Consider the following 16,073-nt stretch of genomic DNA (forward strand, 5'->3'; position numbering starts at 1 on the left):
CGAAAGGGATATATGGAAAGTCAGAGATAATAAAAGAATAATTCCTATATAGCATGATAAATATATAATTTCTTCATTAAATTTCTACCACTTTTTCAAAACAAATTTTCAGACAAATTTGTAAGAATTGATTCACAATGAAGTATATTAATTGAATCATGATTTATAATAGGAATTTTTGAAACAATATAAATGTTTAGTGAAAACAGATTGATTAAATAAATCATAGTATAGCCAAGCTATGGCATACTTTGCAGACAATAGAAAGTAGGTATGATTCATATATATATAGGATTCCCACAATTGCTTTTTAAATGCTAAAAGTAAGCATTAACCATAATGATCATGCTAAATGAAATGATAAAATTTGGTATATATGAATGATCCTATTTTAAATACATAAGTGTGCTTCTCCAGAGATCAAAGTTAATCATCCATGCAGTCATTTCATTATTCACTTTCTTTTTCATAGTGCCTGCCTACCCCTACCTCTGTCTCTCCTCTTTGTCTATCTCCACTATCTTTCTTTCTTCCTTTCTTTTAAATGAGTGTATTATTTTTGTCGTAAAAATAATGTACTTTTTATTTAAAAAGAAATGAAAGTTTGGCAATTAGTGTCCCCTTCCTTCTGTATATGATCTCTCATTTAGCTAGCTGGTAAAAATACCACCTTATTAATACCTACCATGAGGCCCTCCTGGGAAACAGTAGCTAATGCTATTTACAACATTTTTGCCACATAAAAATCTAGTTACTGAAAGGTAATAGACAAAAATCAGAACACCACATATGGCTAGGATAAAAAAAAGACAAAAAATGTTATTGTCAGATGTGTTGGATTTATAAAAGTTGTATATGTTTTTCAAAGAGATAGTAAGTGAATTCATGTTTATGCATTAGATTCATTTTGATTGTTTAATATATATTAAGCTATATGTTGTAATATCAGTACTGTAATATTTATATTTGAAGTCCATTACTGTTTCTAACAGAAAGGGGCCTAAGTAAGTGAATATAAATTTCCTTGTTCCTAAACAAGTATTACCTTTGACAAATTCAGGGTCTTTAGATTGGCAAAAGAGCATGGTCTAGGGAATCCTGAAGGGAGACAAAATGGTCTGGATGGTGAAAGTGTATCCCAATGATGGTCTGATTTCCTTATCTCTGAGTGCACCACGAACACATTTATGATTGGCAAGATAAAAAGCACTGTCTTAGAGAAATTAATTTATTAGCAATGGAGTATGAATATTCAAAGATGAGAGAGGTTGAAAGTCAGGGTTTTAAATTTATTACAGTTGACAAATCAGAAGTGATACAAGTGAGAGAAAAGCTGTAGTGTTACCAAAAAAGAACACTTTTAAAGGCAAATATATAGAAATTAACAATTGAGTAAATTTGAGAATGGAAATACAATTTGAAGTAATTTCCTGGAGGGCATGGCACCTGGAATACCATTAGGTTTTGGTTCAAAATTATGCTTTTACCAACATACATTATATATTATTGTGCTCTTTAACTGAATAAAGTTATTACTTTAAAATCAACTTAATGGGCACCTGGGTGGCTTAGTCAGTTAAGTGTCCAGCTCTTGATTTTGTCTCAGGTCATGATCGTGGGCTCCTGGGATTGAACTCAGCGATGGGCTCGGCGCTTAGCATGGAGTCTGCTTGGGATTCTCAATTCCCTCTTTCTCTGCTCTTCCCCCGTTCATGCTCTCTCTCTGTCTTTCTCTGAAGTAAATAAATTTTTTAAAAAGTATGTGTATATATATGAAATAAAAGAAAATAAGCTTGAAATTTTCTTACTCAGGTTTTTTTTTCTACATATAGATTGTCTTATCTCTCTTTTTTCAAATAAATAATGCTCATTGTTCTTGGGACATTTCTGCAGTTGAAAAAAAAATGATCATAATGCAACCTACATAACCAATAATGAAATTAATACATAGTGTTCCTTTGGTAGATTAATTGGTTGGTTGGCTTGTAGTTATATTTTTATATTTTGGTAGTTATCCTTATAATCAGTAGAAATTCTAAGATTAAAGTGAAATCTCCTTAAAATCTTTGCAGTATGTACTGTGTTAAAAAATGAAATAAATATGTATATACATACACACATATATATAATGATTCTGCTTTCATATTTCTACAAGCTTTACAATGTCATTTTGAGTGAAGTTACTATTTTTTAATGATTTCATCATATAATTAGAAAGAAAATAACAGAGCACAGCATATGATTTTTGCAGTTCAAACTAGCTTTTGAATTGGGACATTTCCATTCCTGTTCAAATTAATAATAACCAAATCATAATATAGATAATATAGATTTTGTTGCCTTTTGTATTACATTTGCCTTTTGTATTACATTTGTTGCCTTTTGTATTTACATTTGTATTAGAGGAGAAAAGATGAATCAATACTTCAATGATTTTTTTTTTTTTTAAAGTTTGGCTGTGGGGGAACATATTGTTTGGATGTAGGAGGTCTTTTTCTATCTTTTTTTTTTTCTTTCCTTTCTTTACCCTCTTCCTTTCTTTTTTTTTTCTTTTCTTTTTTCCTTTTCTTTCTTTTTTTTTTGTTTTTGTTTGTTTGTTTGTTTTTAACTATGTAGAGGGGAGAAATCAATAGGTTAGAAAAAAAAATAGGAGTTGCTTTTAAACAAAATGCAAATCAGAAATAAGCCACATATCCAATCATTTAATCTTTCCCATTTCCTATTTATATAACTGAAGAGAAAAATACATTGTAGTGCGTATTTTCTAACAAGATGAATTCTTCCAGAAAAGACCCAGAAAAAGAAAAAGGTAGTTCTATGGTGTAATTACCTAGCGTTCTTTTCCATTTTTGCTTGAACAAGGTGAAAACACCAATAGGTCTGCTCATGCAAAAGAAAAAAAAAATTTATAAAATGTCAAATATGCATTCGTTAACGGCTATTATAGAAAAAAAATATTTAACTTTAGGAATGAGAATTTAACCTGATAGACATTAAATTTTTATCTATTCTCCACTAAGAAAATGAGAATAATTAAGAATGATAATAGGTGCTTGCTAACTGGTTCTAAGTGTAAGGATATTGTTTATGGCAATTTTGTTTTTATTGATGATAATTCTATAACATGATCACATTTATTGTTACTAACACTGACATGTCATCCTCAGAATGCTAAGCAAAGCAAATGGCTGCATCTTTGAACATATTGCAGAAACCAATACTTTTGTGTGCAACTTGATCTTCATGCCCTAAGATGTAGCTGAGTGCCCTGTCTTTTCCACATAGAATAAAATGTTAACCCTGTCTGGTTCCTAGATGTTGACTCTGGTGCATTTTTCTGGAATGTGATAAGCTTTTGTTGGAGTATACAGAGGGACTTTTGAAAAAACTGTAAATGGTGAATTGCTTTCTTAATTTCTAAAAATTCTTAACCTCCAATTCTTCAATCACTTTATTTTCTGAAGAATTTTTAAAAATTTTATTGAAGTAAGTCATTTTGAACAGCTGTTCTTTTAATGCTGTTTTCTTGGTTTTTCCCTTGAGCTCTCTGCTCTCTTTTAAAAATAGCATGTATGTACGTATGTATGTGTATATGTATTTATTTTTATCATGTTACTTAAAAAAAAATTTTTCTTCCCTCTTCCCATAACTGCCATCATTTTTACAAGAAAAAGTCAGCTTTAAATGGTATATTCCCATTCTTCTCTTGTCAGTTATCCTGCCAAGTCCTGTGACCTTGGCTGATGGTTGAGTGGAATGATGGGAAGGTGCTGGTAGCATGGCACCTGGTTGTGTTCAACACAGAAAGGAATTCCAAAGGCATTAAGGATATAAACAAAACAAGGAGTTTAGATATATATGACAATAGAGAAAATGAACAAGTACTAACTGAAAAAAGGAAAAAAAAAAACACTTTCTTGAGAATGTTAAATGCCGTTACTCCAATTTCCCCAAACCAGAAAGGGTAGGTATATAGTTATAAAGCAATAGCTGATGACAACAATGTTATTTAAATATATACATTTTATTACCAAAACAGTGAATTGTTGAAAAAATGAAAATTGAAACAGCACTAAGATGTGATTATTTTGCCTATCATATTGGGGGGGAAAGATGATACTACGCAATACTGGCAAGAATATGGAGAAAGTAGTGTTGATTTTCTGCAATAAGGGAGTGCTAGTTGGTTCAACTTTTTGGTGGCCAATTTGAAAATCCATGTTTAAGTTCAAAAGTGCATAACCTTTGGCTCAGCAATTTTGTGTTGATAAATGTACCATGCATGCACTAACATTAAAATTTACATACAGAAGTATTTCCTGAGGGAATGTTGAGCTTTAGTTCTAGAATCAGACAGACCTGAGTTGTAATCACTGCTTGATCACTTTCGAAGTATATGAGCTTGGGCAAGTTACATACCATGTTTAGATGTTTAGATACCACTATACTTTGATAATTAAATGAAATTGTGTCTATAAAGTGTGTAACAAAGTATTTGGCACCTTGTAAATACTTTGTTACTCTTTGTAGTGAAGATTACATTGTTATAAATATTATGCAGCGTGGTTTAGTATAGCAAAGATCTGAAAACAACCCCATTATCCATCAACTAGGATATCAGCTAAATAAACTTAGGTTCATTGACTAGAATACAACAGAGTCACTAAAAAGAGTAAGATCAATCTACATGGAAGTAGAGGCAAGAAATACTTTGAAGAAAAACAAGTTTTAGTATTAATGGTATTACTCCATGTGTATGAAAAGACAGAGTAATATATTTTTACTAGTATATATAAACAGAGAGAGGGAGGAAAAGAATATTAACCAACATATTAATAATGATTCTCTCTGGGAAGTAGAATAATGAGCCACTTTTATTTTTTCTGTATTTTTTGAAATATTTTATGTTTTTTAAAATCATTCTTTATGTATCCAGAAGTCAAAAAATTTTTATCACAAAAAATTAATCCTATTTTTCTGGCATTATCTATCTATACATATGTATGCTGGTTCCAGACCAGAATATATAATCTAGCCATATCTATATCCATAAACATAGATTACATATTCTGGTCTATAACCTTAATGCCCCAGAAATAGGATATACATACACACACATAAATTATCAGTGGTAACTAAGTACCATGTAGCCTGATATGTATTTTACTTGAAAATGAGAGGGAACTACAGAGATTCATTTTTAAGCTTTTTTATGGAATCAATACTTAAAAAAGAAACCCTAGAAATGGAAGGAAACTTAGTATTTATCCAAGTCCAGCATCTCACCAGGAGCACAAAGTCAGTGAAAGCCAACTCCATCAACTTCATCTGATTTGGGGGATAATAAACATATTAACTCCCAAAGTAAAATATTGCTGTTAGAATTTTATTTCTTAAATTGACTAAAATGTGCTTTTTCATAAAATTTCTGCCATCATTTCTATTTTTGCTTCATGAAGTGAATGAGGCTCTTTATAAACTCTTTAGATGACTGCTTTTTAAATAATTTGGGGTTGGATACATACAATTTTTTCATTTAAAATTTTCCCAATTCTTAGTATTTTTCTGTATATCAGAGGATTTCTGGGCTTGTTATCTTCTTCTCATATCTCATACTCATATCTTAAGGTCCTTAGAGATGCTTATTCTCTTTTATAGTCTGGCTCATGCCATTCCAAAAAGAATAATCAACTGAATGATCCCATTATTTATTAGTATTAGTAATATCAGGCTAGATGTTCTCTAACTACAAATATCAAGGCAGACAAAAGTTTTCTTATTATGTTCTAGTTTCGAACCTATTCTATTATTTTGGAATTTGTATTCTTATGAAATATTTCACAAATTATTTTCACAGCCTTTATATACTTTATAAATTTTACAATTTTTAAGGTAATCTGGCTCCAAATATTTGCCCCTATGTGGGAAGCTAATTTCAGTAAGATTAATGTGTTGGGGAATAAAATAGCAACACATTGAAAGAGTCAAGACCAGACAACATCCTTTCATTTTAACTTAATTTAGCATCATCATGAAGAGTAAATTAAGGATCCATTAGGATTGACTGGAATTTTTAAAAAATGATATATTAACATTCACATTCACATATGCACATGCGCGTGTGTGCGCACACACACACACACACACACACACACACACATTGAAAGGTATTTTGGAGCAAGAGGGGATATTAGTGTAGTGATAACTTGCGGGGAAATGACCTATATATGGAGTCCCGAGTTTTCTTAATAAATAGTCAAGTCCGGAATATTGTTGAGAGGTTCCAGTGATGGAGCATATAGTGTCCAAATCCAACTTGACATTTGAAATTCTATTTCACCACTGTGAAAGTTCTTCTATTTTTTTTAAAAAGCTTTGACAGAGGAATCAAATTGCAGTTGAGATGGGTTATCAACCTTGCTTTCTTTTATAAAGGTGCACTGGGAGTAGGTATGTGAAATATCAAAACATTTAATTGAATGAAAACAAATTTATCTTGATATATTCTCAAAAGTTCTCTTTGATTTTGCACAATTTTGTCTGCCTAAGTGTTCGAGTTCATCCCTTCTCTAATTTATATTAAAAATATGACAGGGACGCCTGGGTGGCTTAGTGGTTTAAAGCCTCTGCCTTCAGCTCAGGTCATGATCCCAGAGTCCTGGGATTGAGTTTAGCAGGGAGTCTGCTTCCCCACCACCGCCCCCTGCCTGCCCTTCTGCCTGCTGTGATCTCTGTCTGTCAAATAATAAATAAAAAATCTTAAAAAAAATATGACAGAGAAGTTTTAAGTTTTGGTGCTTGGTATTGCTTAATTATCAAGTCTAGATGATTAGTCAAATCATATAATATGTTTAGACTTAAAAGGCAACATGCAGCATTGAGATAATGAATTAAAATAAGTTGTTTCATTAGTGTAGTATATGGTTTGTAAGTAAGCAATAAAGACTTGATGATTATATTATTAAGCCAGTCTCTAGATAATAGACTTCAAAATCTAATCTAACATATGAGTTTATTTATTCAGTTCATTATCTGTGTGTTTGTATGTGTGTGTGTACCTGTGTGTGTCTTACAGCTGTTATTTCAAGAAATCAAGAAGGGCCAGGAGAAATGGGAAAGGCTGTGCTGATTCCTAAAGATGACCAGGAGAAAATGAAAGAACTGTTTAAAATCAATCAGTTTAACCTTATGGCCAGTGACTTGATCGCCCTTAACAGAAGTCTACCGGATGTGAGATTAGAAGGGTGAGTTTACATGTATCCTATAATCTTATATATTGCTAGTCTCTATATCTCACAATATCTTGGAACTTCTGGATCTCTATGGTTCTGAATACCTATGCCATAGTGGGGATGTACTGTGCATCATATGATAAGAAATACGAACGATTTTCTTCCCTGGCAGAGCAAAATAGTACGCTTGCAAAGACACATCACTTCATGAGATGTTTTTTTGTTTTGCTTTGCTTTATCTTCCCAAATACAAAATAAACATGCTATTTGATAGGTTATATGCTTGCCTGCCTAGAAAGCTCTTAAACTTTGTATTGAAAAACTATATGCTTTGCTTCCAGTGTAAAAATGGCCAATTTTTACAAAATTGTGTGATTCTTTGACCCTTTAAACATTATTTATTATGGATTCCAGCAATTTATGGTACTATTTATAATTAGAATGCTCAGCTATCAGCCATGGAAGAAATATTCACTGGGAAATAGTTATACTGCATGCAAGATGATGTTGAAAAATTCAGCTTGTTTATGATTAACTGTAAGCTATGCTCTAGATAGTTGAACATGTTTTAAATGGATGTAATAAAAATCAGAATATTTAGTGGCAGTATTGTCATCCTAGTAATATAGTTCTTACAAAGCAGACTCTTGGCACTTAGAAAAGATATATCCCGAGACTTTAGAAAATTTCCAAGTTTACAGATATGCTGCAGACCCCACTTCCATGGAAATAGAAGTTGTTCTTTTAGACATGTAATGACTTTCTCCATATAGAATAAAATCACAGTTAATGCAAATAATGGCTGCCACCTATAATGGTTATATTACATTAATAGCATAGTGATGTTAACATCATATTAAATAAATCTGATTTTTTTTCCTTTCTCAATTACTATAAATGAGACCAAAACAGAGTAAACAAATCTTGTTGAATTGCTGGGACTGGATTGTCAGGTTTATTTGATAGCTAAGTAACTGGGCTTGTATACCTTCGTATGCTTTTGAAATGTTTCTCTCAAATAAAAAAAAAAAAAACACCCTAAAAATCCCAAAACCAACCACAAATAACTACATATTATGGACATCTCTGGCCTCTAGTAAATGACTAAAACATTGAATATTACATTTGTGCATTCCAAAGACCTATATCATTTTATAGGTAGTTTTATCCATATTTGTATGTTTGTACATAGACACATTTAAGATATACAATAAGCATATTCTTTGAAAGAATTTTGAACACTTTAGATGCTGTTTATACCATTATAATAATGCATTTCTTACTTTGTTTTATATATCACGTTGTGATAAAATGTATAAATGTGATGCCTATTCAGGAAAAACATAAACACTATTTCAAATTTTTAAGAATTCTTCACTTTCAACTATAAGAACATAAATTTTATATGAGATCTGGGATAATTAAGCTGACAGCTGTTTTAGTACAGAACCATCACTTCAAAAAAAGAATGAAAATCTTCACTGAACGTTGTTTAAAATATGTGGCCAATGTATTTCTTCTTTTAAGAATCACTTAGTAAATTAAGTACTTGAGTAATTAAGCCTTAAAATATAGAACAATTCAGCATTTTAAAATGGAGATTTCAAATGGATTACTATAAAAATTACACAAAATGCAATACTTACTGTGTTTTTATCTATTTATTTTGTGTGTGTATGAGGTTGACACATTTTATTACACACACACATTTTATTACACGCACAATTTATTACACACACAATTTATTACAAGAATTTCTAAACATCACATCCCTTTCTTTTAAGTTGAGGTATAATTGATATATAAGATAATACTCATTTCAGTGTACAACATAGTGATTTGATATTTGCATACAATGTGAAATGATCACCACAATAAATTCTAGTTAACATCTGTCAGCATACAGAATTATAAAATTTTTTTTCTCATGGTGAGACCTTTTAAGATTTACTCTTTCAGCACCTATCAAATATGCAACACAGTATTTTTGACTGTAGTAGTCATACTGTACATTATATCTCCATGACTTACTTATTTTATAACTGGAAATTTGTACCTCTTGACCTCATTCACCCAATTCTCCCAGCCCCCAAACGTCCTCCCCTCTTGAGACCACCAGTCTGTTCTCTGTATCCGTTTTGTTTATTCATTTTATTGTTTTTTAGATTTCATCTGTAGGTGAAATCATACAGTCTTTGTCTTTTTCTGTCTAACTTATTTTACTTAGTGTAATACCATCAAGGTCCACCCATATTGTTGCAAATGGCAAGATTTCATCCATATTTATGGCTGAGTATTCCATTGTGTATATATACTACTTTATTCATTTATCCTTCTATGGAAACTTAGGATATTTCCATATCTTGACTACTGTAAATAATGTTGCAGTGAACATAAGGGTACATATGTGACTTCAAATTTGTGTTTCTGTCTTTTGGGATAAATACCCAGCAGAGGAATTTTTGTATCTTATGGTAGTCCTATCCTTAATATTTCGAGGAACCTACACACTGTTTTCCATAATGGCTGCACCAGTTTACATTCCCACCAGCAGTCTATGAAAGTCTTTTCCCTATATTTTTATCAACACTAATTTCTTGTCTTTTTGATATTAGCCATTCTGACAGTTGTGAGGTGATATGTCATTGAGATTTTGATTTCCATTGCTTGACTTTTTAGTGATAATGAGCATATTTTCATGTGCCTATTGGCCACCTGTATATCGTCTTTGGAAAAATGTACAGATCTTCTGCCCATTTTTTAATTGGATTGTTATTATTGTTACTGAGTTGTATCAATTTTTTGCATATTTTGGATATTAACCCCTATAATATATGTGATTTTCAAATATCTCCTTCCTTTTGGTAGGTGGCCCTTTCATTTTGATTCTGGTTTTCTTTGCAGTGCAGGGAGTTTTTAGTTTGATGCAGCCCCACTTGTTTATTTTTGCTTTTCTTGTTTTTAACTTTGGAATCAGATCCAAAAAGTCATCACCAAGATAGATGTCAGGAGCGGAGTGTGTCTGTTTTCTTCTGGGAGTTTTATGGTTTCAAGTCTTAACATTCAAGTCTTTAAACCATTTTGAGTTAATTTTTGGGTGGTGTAAGATAGTGGTCTAATTTTATTCTGTTGTTTATGTCTGTCCAGTTTTTCTAATACCATTTATTAAGAGACTGTCTTTTCCCCATTGTACATTCTTGCCCTCTTTTTCATAAATTAATTGATCATATATGCATGGGTTTATTTGGGGGCTCTCTATTCTGTCCCATTGATCTATGGGTCTATTTTTATGCCAATAGCATACTGTTTGGTTACTGAAACTTTGTCATATACTTTGAAATCAGGGACCATGGTGCTTCCGGCTTATTTCTTCTTTCCAGATATTGCTTTGTCTATTTGGGATCTTTTGTGGTTCCATACAAGTTTTGGGATTGTTTGTTCTATTTCTGTGAAAAAAGCCTTTGCAATTTTGAATAGAAATTGCATTAAATCTGTAGATTACTTTGAGTAATATGGGCATGTTAACAATACTTACTCTTCTCATCCATGAGCATTCAATATCTTTCTATTTATTTGTGTCTAAAATTTTTGTATCATTATCATAGTTTTTAATACATAGGTCTTTCACCTCTGTAAATTAAATTTATTAAATTTATTCCTAAGTATTTTATTTTTTTGATATAGTTGTAAATGGGATTGCTTTCTTAATTTCTCTTCCCGATAGTTTGTGTTTAGTGTATAAAAACACTAACACTGTATCATTCAACTTTACTGAATTAGCTAGCTTGTTAGTTCTAACAGTTTTTTGATTAGTTTTAACAGACTCTTTTTGATAGAGTCTTGGGGGTTTCTGTGTATAAAATTTTATCATTTACAAATAGTGGCAGTTTTACTTCTTTCTGTCCAATTTGAATGCCTTTCATTTCTTCCTCCTCTTCCACTCCCCCCTTCTCTCCCTGCCATCCTTCTCCTCCTCCTTCTGCTTCTTTCCAAATTGCTCTGGTAAGTACATCCAGTGCTATGTTGAATAAAAGTGGTAAGAGTGGGAATCCTCGGCATTTTCCTGATAACGGAGTAACAGCTTTTCACCAATGAGTATGATGTTAGCTGTGGGCTTGTCATATATGAGCTTTAGTATGTTGAAGTATATTTTCTCTATACCCATTTTGTAGAGCATTTTTATTTTAAATGGATGTTGAACTTTGTCAGATGCCTTTTCTGCATCTATTGAGATGATTATGTGATTTTTATCCCTTATTTTATTAATGTGGAGTATCACATTTATTGATTTGCAGATGTCGAATCATCCTTTCATCCCAGAAATAAATCCCACTTAATCATTATTCAAGGTCCTTTTAATATTGAATTGGGTTTGCAAATATCTGTTGAAGATTAGATTTTGCATTTATGCACATCAGGGGTGTTGGCCTATAATTTTCTTTTTTGTGGTCTTGTCTGGCTTTGGTATTAGGGTAATGCCTACCTTGTAAAATGAATTTCTAAGTATTCATTCCTCTTCAATTTTTTTTGGAAGAGTTTGAGAAAGATGTGTATTAAATTTTTGAAGTTTTGGTAGAATTTACCCGTGAAACCATCTGGTCCTGGACTTCTGTTTGTTGGGACGTTTTTGATTATTAATTCAGTCTCCTTTCTAGTAATTGGTCCATTCAGATTTTCTCTTTCTTCATGATTTAGGAAGGTTGTATGTTTCAGGAATTTATCTGTCTTTTCAGGTTGTCCAATTTGATGGTGTATAATTGTTCATAGCAGTCTCTTTTGATCCTTTGTATTTCTCTAGTACTAGTTGTAATTTCTGGTCTTTCATTTCTGATTTATTTGTTTGGATCCTCTCTGTTTCTCTATCTCTCTCTCTCTCTTTTTCCCCTTGATGAGTCTAGTGAAAGGTTTTCAACATTGTTTACCTTTTTACCAGCTCTTTCACTGATCTTTTCTATTGCATTTTAGTCTTTATTTCATTCGTTTCTGCTCTTTTATTGTTTCTGTCTTTGTTCTTCCTTTTCTAGTTCTCTTAACTGTATAACTAGATTGGGATTTTTCATTTATTGACGTTATATCTCTCTGAACTTACTTCTTAGAACTGCTTTTGCTCCATCCCATAGATTTTGGTGTGTTCTCTTTTCATTTACATTCTCAAGATATTTTGTTTTTTGGTTTGCTTGTTTGTTTTAGTTCCCTATTGATTTCTTCATTGACACATTAGTTGTTCAGTACCACATATAATCTCCACATATATATTTTTTAAAATTTTCTAGTCATGATCTTGTAATTGATTTCCACTTTCCTACCATTGTGGTTGGAAAAGATGCTTGATAAGATTTCAGTCTTCTTAAATATATTTAGATTCATTCTGTGGTTTAACATATGGTCTATCCTGTAGAGTGTTCTATATGCACCTGAGAAGAATGTGTATTTTGCTATCTTGGGTGGAATGTTCATATTTTAGAGTACATTTGGTCTAATGTATTGTTTAAGGCTGATGTTTCCTTATTGATTTTCTGTCTGGACAGTCTATCCACTGATGTAAGTGAGGTTTTAAAAACCCTACTCTTACCGTACTGCTGTTCTGCTGTTCATTTCACTTTTTACGTCTGTTAATAAATGCTATGGATATATTGGGTGTATAGTTATTTATAGGTTACATCTTCTTGCTGCATTGATCCTTTACCATTATGTAATGCCTTCTTTGTCTTTTATTATAGTCTTTGTTTTAAAATCTAATTTATCTGATAAAAGTATAGCTACTGTAGCTTCCATGATTGCAGGATTTTTCAATGCCTTCACTTTCAGTCAGTGTATGTTCTACATCTGAAGTGAGTTTCTTCTAGGTAACATACAGATTGGTCTTATTTGTTTGTTTTAATCCATCCAGCCAGTCTTTGTTTTTTCCATTGGAGAATTTAGTCCACTTATATGTAAAGTAATTATTGATAGCTATGTACTATTTGCCATTTTGTTAATTGTTTTCTGACTCTTATAGTTTTGTACTTATTCTTTCTTTTTTCTTCTTTTTTTCCTCTTCCTTGGTGGTTTAAAGACTGTCTTTAATGTTATGCTTTGATTCTTTTATCATTACCTTTTGTGTATCTTCCTACAAGTTTTTGCTTGGTGGTTATCATAATGTTTACATATAGTGGCCTACATATACAACAGTCTATTTTAAGTTGATAACAAGTTAAGTCTGAATATATTCTAAAACTCTACATTTTCACTCTACCACCCCCACTGCACTTCATATTTTTATGTCACATTTTGAATCTTTTTATTTTGTGTATCCCTTAACAAATTATAGGCACTTATACTACTTTTGTCTTTTAACCTTCACACTAGCTGTGTAAGTTTAGTCTGCTACCTTTCTTAAATATTTGCCTTTACCATTGAGATTTTCACTTTCATATGTTTCTTGTTACTAATTAGTATTCTTTCTTTTCAGCTTAAAGTAGTCCCTTTAACATTTCTTGTAGGCTCATTTAGTGGTGTGAATTCCCTTAGCTTTTGCTTTTTGGAAAACTCTTTATCTTTCCTCTAATTCTGCATGATAATATTGCTGGGTAGAGTATTTGTGGTTGGAAGTTTTTTCCCTTCAGCTCTTTAGGTATACCATGTCTCTCTTCTGACCTGCAAAGTTACTGGCAAAAAAATCTGCTTACAGTTTTATGGGGGTTCTCTTGTACATATCAAGTCCTTTTTCTCTTGTGGCATTTAAGATTCTTTATATTTAACTGTTGACATTTTAATTATAATGTGACTTGGTATTGATTTCTTCCAGTTCATTTTTTTTTTTTTTTTTTTTTTTTAGACTCATTGGTTTCCTGGCTCTGGATATCTGTTTTCTTCCCCAGGCTAGAGCAATTTTCAGCTATTACTTCTTCAAATAAGTTTCCTGCCCCTTTCTCACTTTATTCTCCTGGGACCCCTAAAATGCAAATATTGTTTTATTTGATGTTGACTCCTTAAGCTATCTTTACTTTTTTTAATTATTATTTTTTTTCTTTCTGCTACTATGCTTTAGTGAGTTCCACTGCCCCTTTTCCAGATCACTAATCCTTTTTCTGCTTCATCTAGTCTATTGTTGAAAACTCTTGTGTATTTTTTAGTTCAGTTGTCTTTTTCTTCAACTCTGTGACTTCTGTTTGATAATTTATAATATTTACTCTCTCTTTGTCAAAGCTCTAGTATGTTCATCCATTCTTCTCCTGAGTCAGTGAGCATCCTTATACCATTACATTGAACTGTTTATCAGATAAATTACTTATCTTTCTTTCATTAAGGTTTTTTCCCACAGTCTTGTTCTTTCATTTGGAACATATTTGTTTCCTCAGTTTCCTTGATTCTTTGTGTTTGTCCACATGTATTAGGAGAAGCACTTACTCCTCCCAGTCTTGAAGGAGTGACTTTATGTAGAAGATTACACTTATCTTTGAACCTTGTCCTACCTCTCAGCTTCTCTCAAACCTTTGCAGTTGTCTAAACAGCCTGATTACTTTTGATCCATCCCTATTTTTGAGGTTGTATCAAGACCTGTCATTGTTTCAGAGGGAGGGATCTTAGCCCCCAATTTCAGGCTTATTGGAAATCAGACCCTCATGCAAAAGCTTTTAAAAGTATGCTAACATATATAGTCCTGCAGACTACAGTTGTAAATCCAGCTGGCCTCCAGACCAACTTTTTGGGAAGTATCTCCTTAGCAACAATTGCAAAAGTCAAAGCTCTGAATGACTACATAAACTCCTTTCTGGGAGGTACTGGCTGGCTGTAGCATAGCCACAGGAGAGCACAAAGATGGCATTCACAGCCTATGCCCCTAAAAGCAACTCTGTGTCCTCCTCTTCTCCTTCTCCTCCTCTTCCTCCTTCTCCTCCTCCTTCTCTTCCTCCTTCTCCTCCTCCTTCCCCTTCTCCTTCTTCTTCTTCTTCTTCTTCTGCTTCTGCTTTTGCTTCTGCTTCTTCTTCTTCTAAGATTTTATTTATTTGACAGAGTGAGAGAGAGAACACAAGCAAGGGGAGCAGAAAGCAGAGGGAGAGAGAGAACCAGGCTCCCTGCTGAGCAAGGAACCAAGGCTATGGGGGGCTCAATCCCAGGCCCTTAGATCATGACCTGAGCAGAAGGCAGAAGATTAACCGACTAAGCCACCCAGGTGCCCCAGGTGTTTCAGCCTTCTGTCTGTGCTGAACCTTGGGGTTGTAACCCTGCCAAAAACTGTCACTCCAATTGTTTCAGTACTGTGGGGCCCAGAAATGCAAACCCCCCTTGCCACTATAGTTGAACACTCAAGAGGCATCCCATGTATGAACTGTACACACACCCACCAGCTTTAATGGGGCAATGGGGATCATGGGATCAGGTATTTCCACTTGTTTTAGTGGTCCTGTGGGGTAATATAGGACCTGGGCCTGCCTGCCAGCTTTAGTGAGGCTGTAGGAGAGCATTAAGGTGGGATGCAACTGCCAGCATTAGCAAAGCCATGGGAGAGTACAGGGTTGGGGCACACTCACTGGTACTTGGAAGAGTGTAAGAAATGTCAGCCACCATCTTTGGCTCTACCAAGTAGAATGAGAGCCCTAAAATCTTGTTCACCAACATCTCTGTCTCCAGAGTCCTATCAGGTCCCTGCCCCTCCAGCAGACACTTTTAGATTAACAACTGAATCTCTTCCACACATGGTATAGTGATTTTCAAACTGCTGTTTTTGTGCTGGGTCTTGGGGTGCATGAGGCTTCATGTGATCCCTTTAGGAGAGATTCTCAGCTTCCTACATCCCTTTGGGTTTGTTGAACACAAGTTCTGTTGGTTTTCAAAACCAACTCTTCTGGGGCCTTGTCT

At 33.1% G+C, this 16,073-nt stretch overlaps 1 protein-coding gene across 2 annotated transcripts in view; it reads left to right on the top strand.

Annotated features, from left to right (window-relative positions):
* Positions 1–16,073, top strand: part of GALNT13 (polypeptide N-acetylgalactosaminyltransferase 13) — a 539,666-nt gene that overhangs the window by 237,438 nt on the left and 286,155 nt on the right. For both annotated transcript variants that reach the window (XM_032857833.1, XM_032857834.1), the window contains one exon: positions 7,076–7,244. In XM_032857833.1, the coding sequence (XP_032713724.1) occupies positions 7,076–7,244 (169 nt within the window). The remainder of the gene's footprint in view (positions 1–7,075; positions 7,245–16,073) is intronic.

The sequence above is a fragment of the Lontra canadensis genome, unplaced genomic scaffold (assembly GCF_010015895.1).
Source record: "Lontra canadensis isolate GAN:19392208 unplaced genomic scaffold, GSC_riverotter_1.0 scaffold13, whole genome shotgun sequence".
In the NCBI taxonomy this organism is placed as follows: Eukaryota; Metazoa; Chordata; class Mammalia; order Carnivora; family Mustelidae; genus Lontra; species Lontra canadensis.